The 25,020-nt window shown below is 43.3% G+C and overlaps 1 protein-coding gene and 1 pseudogene across 1 annotated transcript in view; both read left to right on the top strand.

Moving 5' to 3' along the window:
• The first annotated feature begins 7,831 nt into the window (after positions 1 to 7,831).
• Positions 7,832 to 25,020, top strand: part of HSPA4 (heat shock protein family A (Hsp70) member 4) — a 41,040-nt gene continuing 23,851 nt past the window's right edge. Inside the window, exons 1-3 of the mRNA XM_037509335.2 lie at positions 7,832 to 8,216; positions 20,590 to 20,647; positions 23,348 to 23,488. Coding sequence (XP_037365232.1) covers positions 8,110 to 8,216; positions 20,590 to 20,647; positions 23,348 to 23,488 — 306 coding nt within the window. The 5' untranslated portion in view covers positions 7,832 to 8,109. The remainder of the gene's footprint in view (positions 8,217 to 20,589; positions 20,648 to 23,347; positions 23,489 to 25,020) is intronic.
• LOC119243476 (U1 small nuclear ribonucleoprotein C-like) lies at positions 20,654 to 23,322 on the top strand (annotated as a pseudogene).

Here is a 25,020-nt window from a genome sequence, read left to right as displayed (position 1 = left end):
TTTATGTCATCAGAGCATTATGATTAGAAAAATGCTGTGGGGGTGCTCTATTACTCCTTAACTGTATTTCTGATATTTGCACTTGTAATTATGATTAATCCAAATTTTTACATATAAAGCTTTCTATAAAATTTCTCAGGGCCTTTAAAAAAGTAAGATGGTAAGATGAACCAGTTAATACCTTACGAACACAGTCTGAGAAAGGCTGTTTTAACCTAATGATTAAAAAGACAAAGCTAGGGGCCTCCCCGGTGGCGCAGCAGTTGAGCACTGGGTTGCGAAGCTGCCCGCAGCCTCTGCAGTGCCGGTTCAATCCCCGGCTACTCCCCAGCCACCACCTCTCCTGCCGCCCGCTGCTCCCCTCAGCAGTGTACTTCGGTCCTTCTGCCTGCTCTGCACCCCACTCTGGCTCTGGTGAGTTCTCTCACCCTCCTGCGCTTCTGACTGTACGCAGTGTTTGTATAAATAAATACATAAATAAATCTTAAAAAAAAAAAAGACAAAGCTAAACTCAACCATCATATGTAACAAAAATACTGAAAATATTCCAAAATGTCAACAGTGAGTGACTCGAGTTGAATTATTCCGCTTTACTGTCTTCGTTTCCTAAATTTCCTCTAATGAGCCTTGGCGAGGAACAAGAGATAAAAGTGGTGTAGGGGCCTCCCTGGTGGCGCAAGGGGTTAAGCACCACTCTATGAAGCAATCCGCAGCCTCTGCAGTACGAGTTCGATCCCCTGGCTGGCCAGAGAGCAACCCACATGGCGCAACATACCTCTCCTGACTCGCCCGCAGCTCCCCTCAGCAGTGTACTTCACTCAATCTGCCTGTTCTGTTCCCAACTCTCTCTGGTGAATCCTCTCACCTCCTGCATCTCTGGCCTGTACCCCAGCTCCTGTATGCATAAATAAATAAATCTTTTTTTTTTTAAAGATTTATTTATTTATACAAGCACTGGGTACAGTCAGAAGCACGGGAGGGTGAGAGAATTCATCAGAGCCAGGGGGGAACAGAACAGGCAGACTGATGAAATACACTGCTGAGTGCTGAGGGGAGCAGCGAGCGCATCAGGAGAGGTCTGTCGCACCATGTGGAACCCTTGCCTGTGGTCGGGGATCAAACTGGCGCTGCAGAGACTGTGGGCAGCTTCGCAGCCCAGCGCTCAACCACTGCGGCACCAGGGGAGGCCCGATATATAAATCTTAAAAAAAAAAAAAAAAAGAAAGTGGTGTAGTCATAGGAGATCAGGGTTGAAGTTGGAGTTTTAAAAGCTGTGTGATCTTTTTTTTTTTTTTTTAAAGAGGCATGTTTATTTATTTGTTTGTTTGTTTGTTTTGTTTATACATGCACTGGGTAGCGCGGGAGGGTGAGAGAATTCACCAGAGCCAGAGCGGGGAGCAGAGCAGGCAGAAGGACCGAAGCACACTGCTGAGGGGAGCAGCGGGCGGCAGGAGAGGTCTGCACGCCATGTGGGACCCTCCTCTGGTGGCCGGGGAGCAGCCGGGGATCGAACCGGGGCCGCAGAGGCCGCGGGCAGCTTCGCAACCCAGCGCTCAACCGCTGCGCCACTGGGGAGGCCCAAAAAGCTGTGTGATCTTGAACACGTTATTTAACTTCATCAGGTCTCAGTTTTCTCATCTATAAAGCTGGAAAATAACACCTATGTGTAGGGTATGCTAGGAAGTTAAATGAATTATGGTATTCAAATCACTTAGCACAATGACTGGCATGTACCGTAGAACCTAGAGATGAGGTTATCTATCAATATTATTATTTTTATTTTTAAAGATTTATTTATTTTATGCATACAAGAACTGGGGTACAGGCCAGAGGTGGGGGAGGTTGAGGACTCACCAGAGAAAGAGTGGGGAGCAGAACAGGTAGAATGACTAAAAAACACCACTGAGGGGAGCAGCGGGCGAGTCAGGAGAGGTCTGCTGTGCCATGTGGGTAGCTCCCTGACCGGTTTGAACATATGCTGCAGTGGCTGGGGATGGCTTCATAGTGCTGTGCTCAACTCCTTGCACTACCAGGGAGGCCCTATCAACATTATTGATTTTTTAGAGTTTTGGAGTTTAAGGAAAGAGTATTGGTTTAACGAAAGGCACTGCTCCACTTACTGTGATATCAGGGAGGCCAGAAAAGTACTATTATCTGAACTTTCTTGTGAAGCAAAGAATTGCAGAAGCAGCTCCAGTGTAGGGCAGGACTCCACAGGACACCTGGTGGGGAAGATTATGAGTCTCCAACTGAGAACCCTTTGTCTCTGGTGGGTGGTGTATGTGTTACAGCTACACCTCTGTTAAGGGGAGAGATACTATCTTCCCTGCCCCCACTTACAGGCTGCTGCTTTGGACTAGCTGCTGGGAACTACGGGCAGAGCTGTGTGGCCAGGTGAAGCTATAAAGATTTATTTATTCATGCATACAAGAACTGGGGTACAGGCCAGAGGTGTGGGGGTGGGTCGGTGGGTGATTCACCAGAGACAGAGTGGGGAACAGAACAGGTATCCATTTTATTTTAAAGCATGCAAGTTTGGTGATTCCTGGACGCTGCTTGCTTGAGCACTAACATATGAACACTGTAAGTTCAAAAAAAAAGACATTCTGGTTGCTTAGAAGTAAATTAAAAAAAAAAATACTTATTTTTGTGTAGAAGAACTTGGGTGGAGGCCAGAGGTCAGGGGTGGGGTGGTGAGAGAATTCACCAGAGACAGAGTGGGGAGCAGAACAGATGGATCTACTAAAATACAATGCTAAGGAGAGCAGCAGTGAGACAGGAGAGGTCTGCTGTGCCATGTGGGTCAGCTCCCTGGCTGGGGATGGAACTCAGATTTTCATGGTGGGCCATTGATGTGGTAGCGCTGAGACTTAGCCCTTAGGCCACCAGGGGAGGGCCATAGAAGTAAGTTTAATCATTGTAGCAAGGAAAAGTATTTAACAACTCCCATCTTCTAAAATATTAAAGTTACTCCACTGAAGGAAAGGAACTGGCACTTCCACAATTATGATTCTTGAAAACTTGTCATTTTAGAGTCTTCAGCATTCCTAAATAACTTTTTTCTGACTTTTTTTATTTAAATATCCCAAAATAGCCTTTTAAGCTGTAAGTTTGATGATCCAGGAAACTATTTATAGTAGGATGAGTAGTTGTACTTTGAAAGGAGAAATCATTAAAAAGAATGATAGGATGAATGGTATTTTTAATTGAAAGCAGTGCCAAGGCAAAAAAGGCAGTTAGGTATTTGGAATATAAAAAGATATGGATGTAATTTTTGTCAATTTAGTTAAAGGTGGGGAGACTTCCCACAAGAAACAAGACGGAGATACTGTGTAATACAGATGATGTCATTTTTTCTGTAGATTAGACACATCAGCTAAGGACAGCCTGGACTGTTTGTCCAGTGCTTAATAACCCAGGCAGACAGCTGGAGATAGGATACTTTGTCATAGTTAAGGCAGATACTGGCCTTGTTATTATCAGTGTTCCCTTCAATAGAAAAATAAGAGATAGAGGAAGGTAGGTTGAGGTCAACCTGATTTCTCTTACATAAACTTTTTTTTTTTGTGATTAGATAATTTATCATTTTAACCATTTTTATGTGTACCAATTAATGGCATTAAGTACATCCCCACTGTTGTACAACTATCACCTCTATCCATCTCCAGTAATTTTTCATCATCTCAAACTGAATCTCTACCTATTAAACAATAACTTTCCATTCTTCCCTACCCAAAAATTCCTGGCATCCACTATTCTTCTTTCTGTCTTGAGTTTGTCCATTCTAGTTGCCACATGCAAATGAAATCACACAAAACTTCTTTTGTGTCTGGGTTCTTTCATTTAGAATAATGTTGTCAAGAGTATCCATGTTGTAGCATATGGTGGAATTCTGTTCCTTTTTAAGGATGCAATAATAATCCCTAGTTATATGTGCATATCCTATTTTAAAAATCCACTCCTGTGTCCCCTCAAAAAACTCTACTTTAAAATAAAGCAAGGGTCTCCCTGGTGGTGCAAGGGGTTAAGATGTAACCTCTGAAGCTATCCGCAGCCACTGCAGCACAAGTTCGAGCCCAGTCCAGGGGGCTACCCACATGGTGCAGCAGACCTCTCTCGTCTCCCCCGCTGCTCCCCTCAGCAGTGTATTTCTGTCAATCTGCCTGTTCTGTTCCCCACTCTGTCTCTGGTGAATCCTCTCACTCCTCACACCTGTAGCCTGTACCCTAGTTCTTGTATGCATAAATATTACTCAGCAATCAAAAAAGATAAAAAGATAATTTGCAGCAACATGAATGGAGCTGGAAGGGATCATGCTCAGTGAAATAAGCCAGAAAGAAAAAGAAAAATAGCAGATGGTCTCACTCACAGCAGGAATTTAGAAAACCTAAATAAGGGACAAGGAAAAAGACTAATTATAATAAAGTAAAAATTAAATAAATAAATCTTCAAAAAATAATAAAATAAAGCAATAGTATTTATTTGAGAACAGGGAACACAGTTTCAGGTCACAGCCCAATTTGTAGCTTGCTAGGATGGTTCTTTGTTAAAAGGTTTTTAAAAAGGACAAAAGTGGCAGGGAAAGATAGAATTGCAAAAGCTGTTTTCCAAGAATTAAGATTCTTCAGACTTCATTGGCTTTTAGTCAAGCTGGCCTTGCTTACTGTGGAGAGAAGAAAAAGAAAATAAAATTATCTTTTCACCGCTTTGGGTGAAGGCCATGCCTGCTGGAAACTGGTTCTTGTCAGGCAGTAGTCTTAAAAAGTTAAAAATCCAGTAAGGGTTTCGAGCACAAAACAGAGCTGTTTACTCTGTTCTGAACATCCTTTTTTCACACATGCATCAATGGACATTTGGGTTGTTTCTACCTATTGGCTAATGTGGTTAGTGCTGCAGTGAACTTGGGCGTCCACATTGATCTCTGCTCTCTGGGTTTTTTTTTTTTATATAGAGGCATGTTTTTATTTATTTATTTGTTTGTTTGTTTGTTTATACATGCACTGGGTACAGTCAGAAGCGCGGGAGGGTGAGAGAATTCACCAGAGCCAGAGCAGGGAGCAGAGCAGGCAGAAGGACCGAAGTACACTGCTGAGGGGAGCAGCGGGCGGCAGGAGAGGTCTCCGCGCCATGTGGGACCCTCCTCTGGTGGCCGGGGAGCAGCGGGGGATCGAACCGGCTCCGCAGAGGCTGTGGGCAGCTTCGCAACCCAGAGCTCAACCGCTGCGCCACAGGGGAGGCCCCCTGCTCTCTGTTTTTTAAAGCCATTTCTTTGCTCTGCTTTCCTCTTGACAGCATGCTCTCCCCACCTTCTCCAGCAGTACTCCAGCACTCCCTGAGTCCTAGGGCAAGTTAGGGTTAAGGAGGCAGCTACAGGGACAATGCAGGTAGGGATTTCTGGCAGTTACAGAGCCTTCTGAGATAAGGACAGAGAAATCCTGGAGGGCAAATGAGAGCAGTAAATTTTAAGAGACCTTGGATAGGAAAAGTAAAGGAGAAACTCTAAGAGCTGGGAAATTGGGCACATCTGCCCTGAGGAATATGGCCACTGGGAGAGAGAGCCAATCACAAAGTTGGATGAGATTTCAGAATGGAGAAAAAAGTTTAAATATCCCCTAGAAACCCGCCCATAAAGGCTTCTTTTTCCCTCCCAGATACAGTGCACCCGGGAGTCCTTGCTTTCTTTAAATAAACTGTTCTTTACTTTCTTGAATAAAGTTTGCTTCTCTGTACTTACTTTTTTAAAAAGTCTGTGGCTTCCTTTCTAGGGCTTTGTAGGACAAGAACCTGTGGTGGTTCAAGGGCTAAATTCCTGGTTTTCACAGCTAGACCAGGTGAAAAAAGCAGCAGCCCCAGTAGCTGCAGGAGTGGTTAACAGTGCACACCCACTCCATCACTACTAGTCCTTGCAGACAAGGACAGGTTTAGTTAAGCCAGAGTGAGAACTGTGTGGTAATTTGAGTTTAAAGACAAAAAATGTGGGCTTAAGACATTGTTCCCAGATGGAAGTAGTAATAGGAAAAGTAGATTTGGGACAATGTACTTTCTTCTTTGCTTATTCACTTTATTAAGTGCTCTGATTTAATTATTCTAGCCCTGAGTTTGATATATTGATTCCTCTTCTTTAAGTTCCCATGTAGGAAAGCTCTCTCGCTGGTTTTTCCAGCTAGGAAGGACTCTATCATTTTACTGAGTGGTCCTAGTTCCCACCATTCTGTGCATAGAATACCTGCCACTCTACTGGAATCTCGTTAACTTGTCTAGCTCTTGAAGTGGTGGATTCAGGTTTTGTGGGGTTGAAGTTTATATACTGTTGGGGGCCCTTATTAAAGAAAAAAAAACCCACAAAGCAAATACATTGAACAAGAAATCACAACAAATTACCTAAGACTTGGATTTATAGTCCCCTTTTTTCTGAGATCGCTTTGTCACTTTGAGCAGATACTTATGAGGAATTGCTTCCTGAGAGCAAGTTTGCTATTCCTTCCCACCTGAAAAACTCGGTTATTCTCATTAAGAACTCCCCATTCCTTTTTTTTTTTTTTCCCAAAGATTTATTTATTTATTTATACAAGCACTGGGTACAGTTAGAAGCGCCAGAGTGTGAGAGAGTTCACCAGAGCCAGAGCGGGGAGCAAAACAGGCCGACTGACCTAAGTACACTGCTGAGGGGAGCAGGGGGCGAGACAGGAGAGGTCTGTGCGCCATGCGGGACCCTCGCCAGCTGCCAGGGATTGAACCGGCGCTGCAGAGGCTGTGGGCAGCTTCGCAGCCCAGTGCTCAACCGATGCACCACCAGGGGAGCTCCCCCCCACTTTTTAAAAAGATGTACTTATTTATACATACAAGAGCTGGGGTACAGGCCAGAGGTGCAGGGGGTGAGAGGATTCACCAGAGACAGAGTGGGGAACAAACAGGCAGATTGACTGAAATATACTGCTGAGGGGAGCAGCGGGCAAGACAGGAGAGGTCTGCTACGCTATGTGGGTTGCTTCCTGGCCAGCCGCGGATCGAACTTGTGCTGCAGTGTCTGTGACTTTCTTCACATTGCTGTGCTTAACCCCTTGCACCACCAGGGAGGCCTTAGAACTCCCTATTCTTAATGAAGCTTAAGATTCGTTAGCTTCATAAAAGGGATCTAGGTAGCATGTAGGCTATGTCTCTTGCATCCAGCTCAGAACGGTTCCTTGATATATATCGAAAGCTGAAAGGCTTAGGTCATGCAGGCACCTCACTCTGATCTAAGGATAACTTTAGAGAACAACGAGCAAGGTGAAACGAAAATACAAGGCGTTGGGAATGAGAGGGAATGCCTCCTCTCGGCTGCAGAGGGCGCTGTCTTTGACTTTGACAGAGTCCGACCTCGGGCCTTGTTCAGGGCCGCCTTCCAATGGCGGCCATCTCGTTTGCCGTTTAACCTACCACGAAGGGAACCAGAGAGGGTCCCTTGAACTTTGGCGATGAGCTCCCATTGGGGCGGCGAGCAAAAGATGGGGCGCAGGAGGTCCCACCACCGGAAGTTTCTTTGAGATAAAGAAACAAGGAGGAAGGAGACCAAAGCCGCTTCCTAAGTGTTTCGCCTAAAGCCGACTCCCCTATTTTCCTCAGGAAGGGGAAACGCTCCGCTGCTCTTAACGGGAAGCCTCGGCGGCGGGTTCTGCGCGCAGTCGCAATCGGCCAGCTCGCCTCCCATCCAGCTTCGAGCGGCCATGACAGTTCCCAGGTTCCCGAGCCTGGACGTGACGTAAGCACGTCCCGGGGGCGAGATCTCAAAAGGAGCCGCCGCCGGGCTGAGGTCTCGCGAGGACATCCACGTCCGTCGCAGTTCTCGCGCTGCACCTTGAATCTCGTCGCAACGAGATCCTTCGAGATCTTCTCCGCCCCCGCTACCGGCGTCCCCTTTGCGGCCGCTGAGCCGGAGCCGGCCTGAGCTGAGTCGTCCGCTGCGGTTTTCCTTCCGAGGACCCGGGCGCTCGCGTAGACACCCGCGGCCCCCTACAAGCCCAGGCCCCGCGGCCCACGCGGCCTGCTCTCCGCGCGCTATCCCCGCCGGGGTCCGTGTCCTGTCTCGCCGGCCGGACCCGGGCTCGAGCCCGAGCTGTAGCCGGCGCCATGTCGGTGGTGGGCATAGACCTGGGCTTTCAGAGCTGCTACGTCGCTGTGGCCCGCGCCGGCGGCATCGAGACCATCGCCAATGAGTACAGCGACCGCTGCACGCCGTGAGTGTGGGCCTGGCCGGCCGCGTGCACAGGGGGTTGGGAGGTGGCGCCTCCCGGCTCTGCGACCCTTGCGGCTTGGGGAACGCGGGCCGGGAGTCACCTCGGTTCCGAACCGAGGGCCCAGTGGGCGGGGGAGCTCCTCTGGGTGCCATGTGTCTACTGCCACGACCCGCCGTGTGGGGTGTGCGCCAGGGGCGAGGCTCAGCGGAGGCTGTGAGCGGATTCTCAGACCCGCGGAGGGCACGGGCAGGAGCCTGGAGGGAGGGCAGGCCTGCATGTGAGATGGATCAGGGTACTCTTCAGAGGGCAAAGACTTGACCCAGTGGTGCTGGAGCCAACACTGACTTCTGAACTTTGCACACAGCAGGCGTTTAATAAAAGTTAGTTGAATCGATGGGTTTCTGGCGGCTGCCGGCGGCAGGTTGGTAGTGGAGCCCGAGTCCCACGTGAGTGGGGGCGGGGCGGCGCCCGGAAGAGAGGGAGCCCGAAGACCCGAGGCTGCGGCTCGGAACGGACCGTGGGATGCCGCGGACACGTTTCAGCAAAACATTTCATGCAAACGATGCCCTCTTGCTACCTCTGCAGTCACCTTGGCTTTTCATGTCGTTGCAGTATATTGAACTGCGTTGGGTGATTTTGTGCTATCGTTTGTGCACATCCATTCCTTACCAGGGTTCCACTTTCACTGTAATACCTTCCAACCTGGGTGTTGGCCGCAATTGTTAATGAATGACTCAGGAACTCACTTGACTTCCTATAGTAAGTTAATGGTACCGGTATAGGCACAGCTCTAAAAAAGCATGACTCAACCAGGGCCTTTCCTTGGTTAGAGTGTACTTTTTGAATATCTGGAGATACCTTTTCATCCATTGTCTTGCTCTCGGAAAACAGGTTTTAAGTTTTCTATTATTTGCGTGGCTGTTAGTGTGGCTGTTGGAGGACTTAAGATTTATCGCCCGTTTTCATTGTGAACTTCTGTCAAGATGCTTCCAGCCAGCTAGCCAAATTAGAGTGCTACGAGCCTGATCTTTGCTATCTCTAAAGCTTACAACCTTTCCCTTCATCTTGTCAAATTCTGCTCATTACTTCAGACCCAGTTCCGGTGCTTCCCCTGAGCCCAAAGCTGTAATTTCTTAAACCTGTTTTCGATTTTGTTTGAAGCTTTCAGTCTCTTTTTTGAGATTAAACGCACATGCTGTACAGTTTTAAGCACTAAAGTTTTTAAGTATTTAAGCGTAAATTTTATTTAGATATTGTTTTCCTTTTTGGATCTAGCTACCTTCATCTGTAAAAGTAGTGTTACTTAAGGAATTTACTTTGAAATATTTATTTTATTTATGCGTACAAGAACTGGGTGTAGCCCAGAAGTTGGGGGTGGAGAGGATTCACCAGAGACAGAGTGGGGAACAGAACAGGTGGATCTACTGAAATACACTGCTGAGGGGAGCAGCAGGCGAGACAGGAGAGGTCTGCCGTGCCATGTGGGTCAGCTCCCTGGCCGGGGATTGAACTCGTGCTGCAGTGGCTGGTGATAGCTTGATAGTGCTGAGACTTAACCCCTTGGGCCACCAGGGAGGCCCTTTTTAAGGAATTTTAAAAGGTTGGAGTATCATGCTGAGCATGTAACTTGGTCTTTTTCTGCCTTGAATTGAAAATACTTTAGCTCCAAAGAGGAGAGAACCAAATATTGAATGACCAGTGTTCCTGTCCTATTATTTATTTTTTGAAAAAGATTTATTTTTGGGCCTCCCCGGTGGCGCAGCGGGTTGAGCACCATGCTGCAAAGCTGTCCACAGCCTTTGCAGCACGGGTTCAATTCCTGGCTGGCCAGGGAGATAACCCACATGGTGCCCTCAGCAGTGTCCTCTGTCTTGTTCTTCTCCCAGCTCTGTCTCTGGTGAATCCTATTATTCCCCCCCCCCCGCCCCCCACTTCTGGCCTACACCCAGTTCTTGTATAAATAAATAAATCTTAAAAAAAAAATTATTTTGGGCCTCCCCTGGTGGCGCAGTGGTTGAGCGCTGGGCTGCAAGGCTGCTCGCAGCCTCTGCAGCGCCGGTTCATTCCCAGCCGCTGGTGAGGGTCCCACCCAAAAAAAAAAAAAAGATTTATATTATATATATAGATATATATATATGTGTATATATATATATATGCATACAAAAACTGGGGTATAGGCCAGAGGTGTTGGGGGTGGTGGTGAGAAGATTCACCAGAGAGAGTGGGGAGCAGAACAGGTGGATCCACTGAAATACACTGCTGAGGGGAACAGTGGGCAAGACAGGAGAGGTCTGCTGTGCCACCTGGGTTAGCTCCCTGGCCGGGGATGGAACTCATACTGCAGTGACTAGTGATATTTTGATAGTGCTGAGACTTTAACCCCAGTGCTACCAGGGAGGTCTTGTCCTATCTTTTAGACCATTATGCTTCTATAACATATTTCTTTTAGGCAAAGAGCAGCAACAACATTTTCACTGTGAATTTCATTATTTGCAACTGAGTTGTTTCTGAAAATAATTTTCTCAAATTAAAGTTCAATTTGCCTCAAAGAGGAAGTGATGGATAACCAGCTACATGATGTAACTGTGACAAGAAAATACTACTTAAATACTTTAAATGATTTCTTCTATTTTTCCTCTATAGTTTCTATTATATACTCCTCAAGAACTTAAAGAAGTGCTGTACATTCAAGTAACTCTGGTACTAGGATTTTGATTAACTTAGATTTATTTCTGTGTTGGAGTTGTGGCTAAGTAGAACATAGGTGTGGAAAAATTGATTTTTTTTTTTTTTGGTAGTGGTTCTGGGAGAATAAATTTAGATTTCAGGTACATATAGATTGTGTGATCTATGTTTTAGTGTGAGAGTGGAAATGAAGTATAGGTTCTCATGGGTTGGATAAGAACTAGAAAGTTGGAAGTACCTAATTTAAAATTGTGTAATAGACTTTGGATTCACTTTTTGTGGAGCCTGTTGAGACACCCTGGCCTTTTCCCTAAATTTAGCCTGCCTTCATTTTAGCAGGTAATTGACTGCTTCCAATATATCAGTTTTGAACTAAGCACTGGAGGTACTCTGATGAACAAATAAACAAGGTCATGCTTCATGGACATGACTAGTAGAAAAAATCAGATGCCTAACAAAAATATTTAATTATTGGATGTGAAAAAGGCCAAGTTGGGAAAGTGCAGAATATGGGGGAACCTAACTTAAATTCGTTGTGGGGTGGAGATGGTAGCTACTGTCGAAGAAGTGCCATTTAATTTGGTACCTGGGGCCTCCCCGGTGGCGCAGTGGTAGAGCGCTGGGTTGCGAAGCTGCCCGCGGCCTCTGCAGCGCCGGTTCAATCCCCGGCTGCTCCCCGGCCACCGGAGGAGGGTCCCACATGGTGCGCAGACCTCTCCTGCCGCCCGCTGCTCCCCTCAGCAGTGTACTTCGGTCCTTCTGCCTGCTCTGCTCCCCGCTCTGGCTCTGGTGAATTCTCTCACCCTCCCGCGCTTCTGACTGTACCCAGTGCATGTATAAACAAAAAACAAACAAACAAGCAAACAAATAAATAAAGAAAAACATGCCTCTATTAAAAAAAAAAAAATAATTTGGTACCTGGAGGCTGACTAGTAGTGTACTAGGCCCCTGGTGAATCTCAGGAGGAGCTGGTGGAGGGAGAAGGAATAGTAGCAAATGAGGAAGACCTGGAGGCAAGAGACCTTGGCACACTTGGCGGACTGAGAGGGCCATAGCTAATCTTGAGTCTCTTAATAGTATGAAATTAGTCTGGACAGGAGTTAGGCAGAGTGGACTAGAGTATAGTCAGGGTTTTGTAAATTAAGAATTTTTATCTAGGTATGGTGGTTAACGATGTTTACCTTTGTGCAGTAGGTAGTGATCCACTTTATATTTTAAAATGAGATTGCCTTTTTTGTGGAGAATGGCGTTACTTGAGAAGGACTAGAGAAGTAGGGTTATATACTAAAGAGGTTATTGAAATATTCAGCCTCTGTGGGAGTTGCTGTTGCCCTGCCCTAGTCTGGTGGCGTGGGAGAGAAGTGTGTGGGTGGCTTTTAGATTAATTCTGGAGCTTTAAATTACGACTGTGTGTTGACAATTTTTGAACATAGACTTTGGTTGGAATAAGATGGATAGTCTATATTTAGTTGGATCGTTAACAGAGAAGGTGCAGCTTTAAAGCTTCTTTGGCTTAAAAATGCTATTCACCAGACGAATACAAGAGGTGAACTTTATCTCAATGAATGTAATTTGGGGGGAAAATGCTATTGGACTGCTAAACATTGCAAAAGTTAACTAGGCCATGCTTTCCAAAAGGAACAAATTATAGGTAGAAATTAGTTACTTCTGAAAATAATTTTGTGTATGAATTGTTTATATTATCATTTTCATGGCCTTCCTAATAAGCCAATGTATTAGGAATCTGAAGAGATGACATTGTCTATTAATTAAACTGCCCTCACAAGAGCAGAAGCTGGAAGTATGTGTAGTTTCTGGTTTGCTGGAAGATTAACATCTGATACCTTGTGCAAAAAAAAAAAAAAAGATTCTTCTATGAAGTGTCTTTATATGTGTAGCTCTAAGGAGAGCAGGAGGATGAGTTGGATCTTTTGGATTCAAAGTAAAGTTGGTTTGTCTGCTAAAACTTCAGCTTCAGACTGCTTACACTGTTCCCCCTGATAAGTCTGACTGCAGAAGTTGTGAAAAGTTTTCTTCTTAAGTACTAACATTCAACCTTGTATTGAAAATTGGTACAGGGCCTCCCTAGTGGCATAGCAAGTTGAGCGCTAGGCTGTGAAGCTGTCCACAGCCTCTGCAGTGCAGTTTGATTCCTGGCCGGCCAGGGAGATACCCACATGGCGTGGCAGACCTCGCCTGTCTTGCCCACTATTCCCTTCAGCAGTGTATTTCAGGCATTCTGCCTGTTCTGCTCTCCCCTCTCTCTGGTGAATTCTCTCACCCTCCTGCACCTCTGACCTGTACCCCAGTTCTTGTATAAGTAAATCTTAAAAAATTAAAAATTGGTAGAAATAATTTTTTTTTAAGATTTATTTTTATTCATTTATGTATACAAGAACTGGGTGGGGTGGGGGGGGGTGAAAGGATTCACCAGAGACTGAGTGGGAAGCAGAACAGACGGATCTACTGAAATACACTGCTGAGGGGAGCAGTGGGCAAGACAGGAGAGGTCTGCTCTGCCATATGGGTCAGCTCCCTGCCTGAGGATCAAACCCATGAGGCAGTGGCTGGCTATAACTTGGTAGTGCTGAGATTTAACCCCTGTGCTATCAGGGAGGGCCTGGTAGAAATAATCTTAAGGGAATATTATGTCAAATTCTAAATTGGGTTTCTTAAATTGAAATTTTTGTTTGATTTAATAAAATATTTGTTTGCTGTAACAATAAAAATACTAAAGTGCAAAAATAAGGTTGTTTCTTCCCTCTTATTATTTGCTGTTTGTTCTATATCTTAGCATAACTTCCCCTAGACTTCTACAACTGTGGGGAGTTTACATAACATAGGGTGGTGTGTGTGTTTAAGCTAATAGAATCATACTGTGTATTGTAACTGTTATTTGACCTACGTTTTAGACATCTCCTTAAATATGTAATATTCCATATTATGACTGAAACATTTTCTTCAGATGCAGGTTATTTCTAACTTTTGCTATTGTAAATTGTTCAACAAGTAGTCTTTTTTTTTAATTTATTTATTTTATACAAGAATTGGTGTACAGGTCAGAGATGCGGGGGGTAAGAGGACCCACGAGAGACGGAGCGGGGAACAGAACAGACAGACGGACCTAAGGAAGTACACTGCTGAGGGGAGCAGCGGGCAAGGCAGGAGAGGTCTGTCCTGTCATATGGGTTTCTCCCTGGCCGGTTGGGAATTGAACTCATGCTGCAGTAACTGTGGATTGCTTCATAGGTTGTGACTTAACCCCTGCACCACCAAGGAGGCCCTCAACAAGTAGTCTTTTCTATTTTTGTTTACTGGTATTTTTTGTTGTTAGGTAGATTTCCAGATGTGATAGTGCTAGGGCAAAGGTTATGCATGCTTTGATTTCTAGTACTTATTGCTAGCTTATTTTACAAAAATTTAAGGGATTAATTTTTATCAGGAACAGAAGTGATTTATCTACTTCACCGAAACTTGTGAGGATTATAATGAGTTAAAACTATGAACTCTGTAGAATTATTCCTGGCATGTAGTAAATACTTCTTAGCGCCCAAATATTTTCTACCACTGCTATTAATACTTTTGGTATGTAATGCTTTATTAATGGATTAGATATTGGGACAGTAAAATAAAATCAATAGAAGTTTGTTTTTATGACTTATCAAATATGTAGTTTTTATTGTAATGTGTAAGTTTTAGTTAACTCAGGAATTTGCTGTGCTTTAGGAACTCCATATGTCATAAGAATGAGTTTTTTGGTCTTTTTGATAGCAACTTTGTAGGATACTTGATAGTTTGGGGGTAAGGCTGTAACCAGAGGATACTTTTATTTTAATCTTTTTTAAAAAATTTTTTTTATTTATACAAGAACCGGGGTACAGGCCAGATGCGTGGGAGGGTGAGAGAACTCACCAGAGCCAGAGTGGAGAGAACAGGCAGAGTGACGAAGTACACTGCTGAGGGGAGCAGTGGGCGACAAGAGAGGTCTGCGCGCCATGTGGGACCCTCGCCTGGCGGCCAGGGATCAAACCGGTGCTGCAGAGGCCATGGGCAGCTTCGCAACCCAGTGCTTAACCGCTGCGCCACCAGGGAGGCCCAAAGCTCATTTTCCTAAGAAGAAGATGAATTAGAGTTGCAGGTGTCCTAATATTCTGAGAGTACTTATGTACACATTTAAAAACATGAAACTAACTTTTAGATATTGGTGCCCATTGCTGCTGTTCATATCCTACTAGAAAGTGTCTGAGTATTTGGTATTACACTAGAAAGGGAGGAGAATATTACTCTCTCGTTTAAAAAGATTATTTCTAGGATTTAGAAATTGGAACACAGGAATCTTTATTTGAATGAACTTCTTGTAATGTCAAATTGTAATTTGTAAATGGACAAAAAATGTCAGTCAAGCAGCAAGTGTCTGAGTACTTACATTTTTACCAGCATTCACTTGGAATATTCAGTAATTAGAAGGTAGAGATTCATCAGTACGTTTATGGACAAAATTATTAAACACATGTAATATACTCAGTTCAGAGGAGAGGTTATATCAGTGGGGAATGGAGTAATGAGGAAATGCTGGAGTGTGACGAGCAAATAGGATTTGAATAGGAAAGGACTGGGACAGTCTGAGGGAAGGTATAGAAGTAGGAATAAATGCAGGTTTTGGTAGGCATTACAAAGATGTGCATATGAATTGTCTGAAAGTCTTGATTTTGAATCCTGAATTCTAGTATTTATTACATTTTTGGGCATATTAGTCAGTTCTTCATTTAAAAACTTAGGTCAGGGCCTCCCTGGTGGAGCAAGGGGTTAAGATGCAACCTATGAAGATATCTGCAGCCACTGCAGCATGAGTTTGATCCTCAGTCAGGATGGCTGAGGCACATGGCACAACAGACCTCTCCTGACTTGCCCACTGCTCCCCTCAGCAGTATATTTCAGTAGATCTGCCTCTTCTGTTTCCCACTCTGTCTCTGGTGAATCCTCTTACCACCACCCCCCCCAACCCCAATACCTCTGGCCTGTACTCTGGTTCTTGTATGCATAAATAAATAAATCTTAAAAAAAAAAAAACAAAAAACCTTGGGTCAGTAAAATAGTCCTTTTCCAGTGTATTTGGGACTCAATATGGAATGTTAGCACACTGCCTGTTATATGAAATTTCAGTGATTAAAGCTGTGGTATAGGGAGCTTGACTTACTTGACTGAAATACAGGTTTTTTCCTATAGAGATTGGATAGAGTGTGCAAATTTTGGGAGTTCATGCAGAGTGAGAAGTAGTACATACACTTCTTTTAAATATCTTGTTTTGCTTATTCCATGTCAGAACCCATAATTCAGCCACTGAGTTTCTGTTGAGGATAAACAAACTGAATGGGATTTGTAGCTTCTGCTTATTTTAGGATTTAGTATTTTTGGAGCAGTTACCTAATGGCTGCCTATGGAGTGGATGGATGTGGAACTACAGATAATTTTTATCTTCTTTATATTTTTCTGTTTTCTAATTTTCTAGAAGGAGCTTACATTAGAAAACACTGAGCTAGGGTCCTAATAGTCAACTTCATCTTTCTGGACTTCCTTCACATTTAAGTAATAGGTTTCTTTGTGTAAACTTTTAGTTCACACAAAGGCAATCTTAACTCTGTATACCCCATGTAGGCCTTTTAGCCTAAGCCAAACGATTGACAAACGTATGTCTTTCTAAAACCCCCCAGATTTGAATTTCTAATGTGTATCCCCTGATGCTTCAGTCCCAATTGAGTCAACATTTTATCGTTCATTATTGTTCCTGCAGCCTTATTTTCAAACCTTCATCTCAATTACTCTTTTTTTTTTAAAAAAAGATTTATTTATTTATACAAGCACTGGGTACAGTCAGAAGCACTAGAGCCAGAGCAGAGAGCAGAGAGCAGAACAGGCAGAGTGAATTACACTGCTGAGGGGAGCAGCTGGTGGCAGGAGAGGTCTGCGTGCCATGTGGGACCCTCACCGGGCGGCCAGGGATCAAACTTGTGCTGCAGAGGCTGTGGGCAGCTTCGCAGCCCAGCGCTCAACCGCTGCGCCACCGGGGAGGCCCTCAATTACTAACTTTAAAGAATAAAAAATATCTATATTCCCAGCATCCCTGTTGCCATATTACAGGAAATCATCACTGTAATGTCTATATAGTTTTTACATTCTAAAAAAAATTCTTAATAAATAGCCACCTTTTGTAGTATAGAGAGAATTCTTAAACTGTTTGCACCTTGCCATCAGTTTGATTGATTTAAACACATGTGCAGAAGAGCTCAGTCTCTCGAATCAGTATGGGTCTGTCCAAATCCTTCTTCTGTTTTTCTAGTTGTGTCACCTCTCTCTGGCTTAGCCTCTCTGAAATTCAATTTGCTCATCTCTAAACTAAGGAAAATTACAGCACCTACCTCATAGCTGGTATAAAGATGTAATTTATTGATAGACTTCAAAGGGTTTGTGTCAGAGACTGACACATCATGAATAATATCATATTAGCTATTACCGCTCCATTGAGGCCCTGGTCTGAGTTTCATACAAAAATGTACTGACCAGTAATGCTATGTAAGTTCTGCTTCAGCTTCTCAAACTCTCTCTAAAATCTAGTCAACCATCTTTAAAGTCATCTACATATGAAGAATTAAAACTACTTTCATTTAAAAATGACAGTCGAGGGGCTCCCTTGTGGTGCAGGGATTAAAGACACAGTGCTGTTGGGCTGTTACCAGCCATTGTCTCATGAGTTCGATCCCCAGCCAGGAGGTGACCCATATGGTGCAGCAGACCTTTCCTGCCTTACCTGCTGCTCCCCTCAGCAGTGTATTTCAGTAGATTTGCCTGTTCTGCTCCCCTTTATGTCTCTGGTGAATCCTCTCACTTCCTCCACACTCTTGGCCTACATCCCAGTTCTTGTATGCATAAATAAATAAATCTTTAAAAAAGGCAATTGAATGGTAGTCATTACATCAGCTGGCACAACTTGAAAGCAGTTTCTTGAAAGGTGGGGGGAGTATGAGCTGTGATAGGTGAGACATTTAAATGGTACTTAGGATTTTTTTTAGAATTTTTTTATTTTATTGAAAATACTTATAGAAAGGTTGAGCTTGACAGGTATGCTTCTTTGTTTTTAAATAAAGATTTATTTTTATTTATGCATGCAAGAACTGGGGTTTTGGCCAGAAGGGTGTGTGTGGGGTGGGGTTGAGAGCATTCACTAGAGAGAGTTGGGGGCAGAACAGGCGGATCTACTGAAATCCACTGCTGAGGGGAGCAGTGGGAGAGACAGGAGAGGTCTGCTGTGCCTTATGGGTTAGCTCCCTGGCTGGGGGTTGAACTCAGCACTGACTTTATCCCTTGCGCCATCAGGGAGGCCCAACACATATGATTCTTGATGGGATAATCTCAGCAACATTTTAGGTCCACAGAGCTGAAGATTCAGAGGAAATCTTCTGAAATCCCAGGTTGTGCCATTCTAATACAGGGCACAGCTGCCTGCAGTGCTCTAGGAGATTGGGTCATGGGAGTGCTTAACTATTGTTTGGAAAGGGCCCCTGAGGCACATAGAGACCCAGCATTCTGCCAGTAGCATTGGCTTTCCAAGTTTATTTAAGTAATGTCAGCCTACTCAGTTAATTGGTCGTCTAATGTAGTCAGACTTGAACCAAGGCAATATTCCTTTTTTATAATATTCAAAAGGGCAGGTTTATTATAAAATGGGAAGTCAAGGATGTCCATACAGACACAAGTGGGCAGTAAGAGCTATCCCTGAAAAAGACAGTCTTGTTAAGAGTCTTGGGAGCAGAGCTTCCATTGCTGCTTTACAAAGGGAGAAGGTTGGTGAAGAGAAACACCTCCATAGTCACAGGTCGGCAGGAGAGCTTCTGTCCAGTCTTTCATTCTTATTCATGCTGTTATATTGGAATAGCTAGAGTGTCCAGGGAGGATAGAGAGGTTAAAAGCTAGAGTGTAAAGTGTGGAGAAATGATTCCTCTACTGTAAGTTGGGGATGAGTTAGGGTGCTTATGAGGATTAAATGAGATAGCATACTTAAGCAGTTTACACAGTCATTATTAAAGTAGGAGGAAGAGAAGACTTTATTGGCTTGAGGGAGAAATGGACTCTGGGAAGAACTTTGTCTTTTAGGGTTTCTTCAGTGATGTGACTGAATTTAATCTTATTTTATTAATTTATTTTTAAAGATTTATTTATGTACCCCAAGAGCTGGGGTACAGGCCAGAGATGCGGCGGGTGAGAGGATTCACCAGAGTGGGGAACAGAACAGGCAGACTGACTGAAATACACTGCTGAGGGGAGCAGCGGGCGAGACAAGAGGGGTCTGCCTTACTGAGTGGGTAACTCCCTGGCTGGGGATGGAACTCATGCTGCAGAGGCTGCGGATTGCTTCATAGTGTGTTGCTTAACCCCTTGCGCCACCAGAGAGGCCCTGATCTTATTATTATTTTTTTTTGCTGATCTTATTTTAATGAAAGTAGCTACTAGAAAGTGAGGTGACAAGTATGTGAGAGTAAAGGGAACGCTGGGCAGGGTTCTACAGGGATTAATTAGAATAAAAACTGGGGAGACATAGGTGTCAATAGCAAAGGCCTCAACTATAATATAGCTTACTTTCTAAACTTCAGGAGTATTTTAAAGTAGTTACACCTTTAAACAGGTTTCAGTTTTGTTTTCTAAAATAAGCAAGTAGATCAAACTAGCAGGTATGTATTGGTGATTTGGAAGAAAGTGTTGAGAGGGGATGAAGTTTTTGTCAGAAATTCTAAGTTCAGGAAGGGAGTTCTAAAAGGAATTACTTAATTTCTTACAATAGGGCAAGAGTTTTTGGAGTTTGTAGACTTGTCTTGCAGTCAGGAGTTGCTTTAAAAACATTTCATTGATTTGAGGATACATTATTTTATATGGGGATTTTGAACACTAGGAATTTTCGAGGATGGTGGAGACTGGCTAGTTCATCTTTTTGTAGTATTCTAATCAGATGGTCATCACATTAACCTTGGACTTCAACAACTAAATGACAGGACTCCCTACATTCTAAGAGGCTGTACACATGCTGTGGACAGTTTAACTCAATGGAAAACTCAACTCATACCAGATACTGTGGGCTATAAAATATGAGGTTTTTTTTTTTAAAGATTTATTTATTTATTTATTTATACAAGCACTGGGTATAGTCAGAGGTGTGGGAGGGTGAGAGAATTCACCAGGGCGGAGAGCAGAACAGGTAGAGTGACGAAGTACACTGCTGAGGGGAGCAGTGGGCGGCAGGCGAGGTCTGCGCACCATGTGGGACCCTCACCCGGTGGCCGGGGATCAAACCGGCGCTGCAGAGACTGCGGGCAGCTTCGCAACCCAGCGCTCAACCGCTGTGCCACGGGGGAGGCCCTAAAATATGAGTTTTTTAACTAGGATTCAGAAATCTTGCTTGCTGTGGTTTTGGTTGTAACATTGCAATAAAGATAGATGCTTTAAAATAAATTTTGTTTTTAAAATAAGTTTAAGGGGATTCAATGGACTATGGTAGAGGGTTATTCTAATGTGGTAACATACATCTGAAGAGGTGTGAACCTGTACCTCCAAATCAGATACAGTCTTGTAAACCATTGTTACCTCAATAAAAAATAAAAAAAAATAAATTTGATGCTTAAATGTTTGTTTTGTCTTCTAGGGCTTGCATTTCTTTTGGTCCTAAGAATCGTTCAATTGGAGCAGCAGCTAAAAGCCAGGTAGCATTTTGTTTTTTTCCTAAAATGATTATTTCTCAGGTTTATTTCTATTCCATTCAGCAACTGTTTGAGTGCCGATTATGGTAAGCCCTGGGTGTACAGCTGAGAGATCTGATCCTTAATCATGCGTTTGAGTAACAAAGAACTTAAATAATATAATCTGTTTGAATCAGACTACTAGGATATATTTTACCTAGCAAGATACTATTTAAACAAGATGATATTTACTTGTTCTGGTTGACTCCCCGGGGTGGCCAGCAGCCTGCAGAGCAACATGCCCAAGTTTTATTGTGACTAATGCAGTACATACCTCACCCATTACTCCATCTGTGAGAAAGATGTCCTGCAGCGGTAGGAAACACAAAGAGAACATAAAAGACTACTGTCAGAAATGGATGGAAGAGCATGCTCATTGACAAAACAATTGTAGCATTTCAACAAGGAAAGATTCCTCCTACTCCATTTTCTGCTCTTCTTCCTGTGGGGGCCAGTGGTTCCATCTTCTCCCAGTCTGCTGGGTCCTCCACACTCATATGATGCCAGCACCCCTATGGGGCTCCCACTCATGATGCCAGTGATGGGCCCTCTTTCTCCTGGGATGATGCCAGTAGGACCTGCTCCTGGAATGAATTGACATTTATGGGAGGCCATATAGCATTGATGCCTAGACACCCTGATGATGATACCTCTTGCCCGACCCATGATGGTGCCCACCTGGCCAGGAGTGACTTGACCAGACAGAGAAGGAGAGGAGAGAACTTTTTCTGTCAGTTTCTGTCAGTTCTGTTGTTCTGCTTTGCCAATACTAGATAATGGTGCTGTGACTCTGGGAGTTTTCTAACAGCGTGGCAGAGAATACTTGCTCCCCCTTCCTATCAGAGAGGGAATAGTTTTGGAGGGGACTAAGTAAGATTAAAAAGAAGAAAATGCTAAGTTCATTTGTATCATGAAATGTGAAATAAAATGGTCAACCCTTTCAGTTGGGAAAAAACAACACAAAACTTACTTGTTCCTTGATATTTTAAATGCTCCTTAAAGTCTGTCTTTTGACCTTGTGCTCATACTTAGAATCAATACTGTCTCTAGATTTGATCTTGGTAATCAGTTTATAAAGTCATTATTAAAGTAGGAGGAAGAGAAGACTCCTGCCTTAAGAGAGAAATGGTCTTTGGGAAGAACTTTGTCTTTTAGAATTTCTTCAGTGGTGTGTCTGAATTTAATGTTATTTTAACTTGAGAGAAAGTGACTACTAGAAAGTGTGCTTAAGGAATGAAGTACAGAAAGGAATGCAGCACATAAACTGGTCACTAGTTTATTTGCAAGTCAGAAACCTGGCATGTTTGCTGGTTTCTGAGTGACCAGAATATCAGAACCTCAGCAGTTCTTTTACCTTGAGTGTAAAATGAAGGACTTGGCATATTTAATCTTTTTAAACTTCAGCCTGGAGCGACATGTCGAATGAATAACTCTTTCTAGGTGGAGCAAGGTCTAAAACTTACAAGCCTAGAAAATGATGGTTGGCTAACTGATTTTTACTAAATTGGGTGTTTTGTAATCTCATTTTCAATAAGCTCAAGATATTTTAGGAAGCAGTAGATAGCAAGTATAGAACTATTGCGAAATAGCTTTCCTTTAAAGCTCCTATAAATTCTTCCTGATTTTAAACTTTTTCGTTGTGAATAGTTACTGTATTAAACTGACTGCCTGGTTCTAGTTGATGTAGCTATAGTGATACTGAGTTTCTTCTTGGCAGCCTTACTTTGGAGGCCTTATTGTTTCACAAAAGGACTTTTGTGCGGACCTTTTGACATAGCTTATGCAGAGGCGCTCAGCAGTTTTTCCTGTAGAGGCTTGTTACGCTTCACTCTTGTGTTTGGAAAGAGGAGCCTATAAATTTTAAACATGTTTATTCTTGAGTTTTTTCATGTGTTTGCTAACTTTAAAATATATGTATATATTAGTTTATTCCAGAGAAATTAGAAAATACAGAAATCAAAGTTACCCATACTACCATTATCTAAAATCCACTGCTAGTTTCTTAATATATAACCTTTGTATTGTTTTCAAGCATATAAATCTTCTTGTTTCCCCCAAGAAAAAGAAAATGAGATCATGCCATTAATATATACCTCCTGTATCCAACATCCCAAAACAGTCTCACTCACTGAATGGATATGTCACAATTTATTTATCCCTTTCCCTGGTACTGATGGAGCAGACTATTTCCAGTCTGCTATTGGCATAAATACTACTCTGTCGGTATCTTTTTGCATTCATCTTTGTGTGCTTAGTGTCTTTTTTTTTTTTTTTTGTCTGTGTATTTCACTAGAGTTTCTGAATTGACAAACAGTAATTTTTTTTAAAGTAAAAACTCATTTTCTATATATGTTAAAAGTTTTAAGAAAATAACTTTAATAATTGTAATGAATAATCTGTATTCTTGAAGAAGCAGAACAAGCTGGACTCTGGTTCCAGTTCCTGCTTTTTTGTGACCTATTCAGACCTCTTACTCCTCATTGCACATGCAAGCAGGAATGATTCTGGCTAAGTTTAGTGCTGAAGAAAACTACTTCAGAAGGAAACTTTTAACTGAGGGTTAAAATGATGCAAATTTAATCTGAGGTGTTTGAATTTTTTTTTTCTTTAATGTTGTGGAGTTTTAATTTTTTCATTCCTTAACTCTCATATTCTTTCTCTTAGATAATTTCCAATGCAAAGAACACAGTCCAGGGATTTAAAAGATTCCATGGCCGGGCATTCTCTGATCCATTTGTGGAGGCAGAAAAATCCAGCCTTGCATATGATATTGTACAGTTGCCCACTGGATTGACCGGAATAAAGGTAAGGTTCTCAAGATAAGCCTTGTGATTAAAATACAGCATTTTGCTTTTTCAGGTTAATGTATATCAGTACCATCCTGATTTCAAGTTATGAAAATGCTTACAAATACTTGGGAAAAACCTTTGCTAGTTAAAAAACATTGGTCATTTTGGGGAGTGCGCTGGATTTTGAGTGGAACCATAAGTGGCACTGTAATGTGAATTGAATGCATGGGTAGTGGTGGTTTGAGGTTAACATTTCCATTGTTGCTTGTTTTATTTATTTATTTATTTTAAAGATTTATTTATTTATACAAGCACTGGGCACAGTCAGAAGCGAGGGAGGGTGAGGGAATTCACCAAAGCCGAGCAGGAAACAGAACAGACTGACGAAGTACACTGCTGAGGGGAGCAGTGGGCACGGCAGGAGAGGTCTGCGCGCCATGTGGGACCCTCGCCTGCTGCCAGGGATCGAACCGGTGCTGCAGAGGCCGCAGGCAGCTTCGCAGCCCAGCGCTCAACCGCTGCGCCACCAGGGGAGGCCCCATTGTTGCTTGTTTTATATGCTGATGTGTAGTGGTCTTTCTGGTGTGATTTTAAGGCAACGACTTCTGGAAGTGCTGGCATAGAAATCAACACTTTACTAGCCAGCTATATGGTTATCATTTTGACAATAGTAGAATTTAGATTGGAAAGGAAGGACTTAAAATTAGGAGAAAGGAAGTTTAATCTTTGATAGCTGGGACATCTAAAAGAGTCTTTGTGAAGCATATAGTGAAATGAGAATGGGTAGAGTGGACATAACTACCTCATACCTACCTGGAGGTGGGGTCCGGAAGAGTGCTTGAGCTTTCCAGGCAAATTAGTTTAGAGAGAGGAGATTTGGTGATTGAGTCACCACAGTTGGAGAAATGAAGGTCATGGGGACAGGCTCAAGATTGAACACATGGTAAGGGTTGTGGGGAAAAGGTAAGTTCATTGTAGTTGTGCCACTGTAGGTGATAATTCAATTGGATTTAGAAGTTAAGAATTAGGACAGCTGGGGCTTCCCCTGGTGGTGCAGTGGTTGAGCACTGGGCTGCGAAGCTGCCAGCAGCCTCTGCAGTGCTGGTTAGATCCCCGGTCACCGGTGAGGGTCCCACATGGTGGGCAGACCTCTTCTGCCATGCCTGCTGCTCCCCTCAGCAGTGTATTTCGTCAGTCTGCCTGTTCTGTTCCCCACTCTGGCTCTGGTGAATTCTCTCACCCTCCCATGCTTCTGACTGTACCCAGTGCTTGTATAAATAAATAAATCTTTAAAAAAAAAGTATAAAAAAAAAGAATTGGGACAGCTGAAGAATGATCACTGGGTTTACTTAGGACATCTGTGGTATTAATCTCAGAAGTTTGTATGACCTAGTAATGGATAAATCTGGATAGCAGGGAGGGGGAAAGGAAAAAAAATGAGGTGAAGGAATGGGGGGATATTTCGGGTTAAGAAAGAAATGGGATGGGTTTTGGCAGATTTAGTCATGCATTTCACTTCAAAGGAAAAGCCAACTAGGGAGAAGACAC

Source organism: Talpa occidentalis, unplaced genomic scaffold, assembly GCF_014898055.3.
Source record: "Talpa occidentalis isolate TD23 unplaced genomic scaffold, MPIMG_talOcc4v2.1 talOcc4.13, whole genome shotgun sequence".
In the NCBI taxonomy this organism is placed as follows: domain Eukaryota; kingdom Metazoa; phylum Chordata; class Mammalia; order Eulipotyphla; family Talpidae; genus Talpa; species Talpa occidentalis.
The sequence above is the reverse complement of the archived record's forward strand: the minus strand, read 5'-3'. Positions and strand labels throughout refer to the sequence as shown.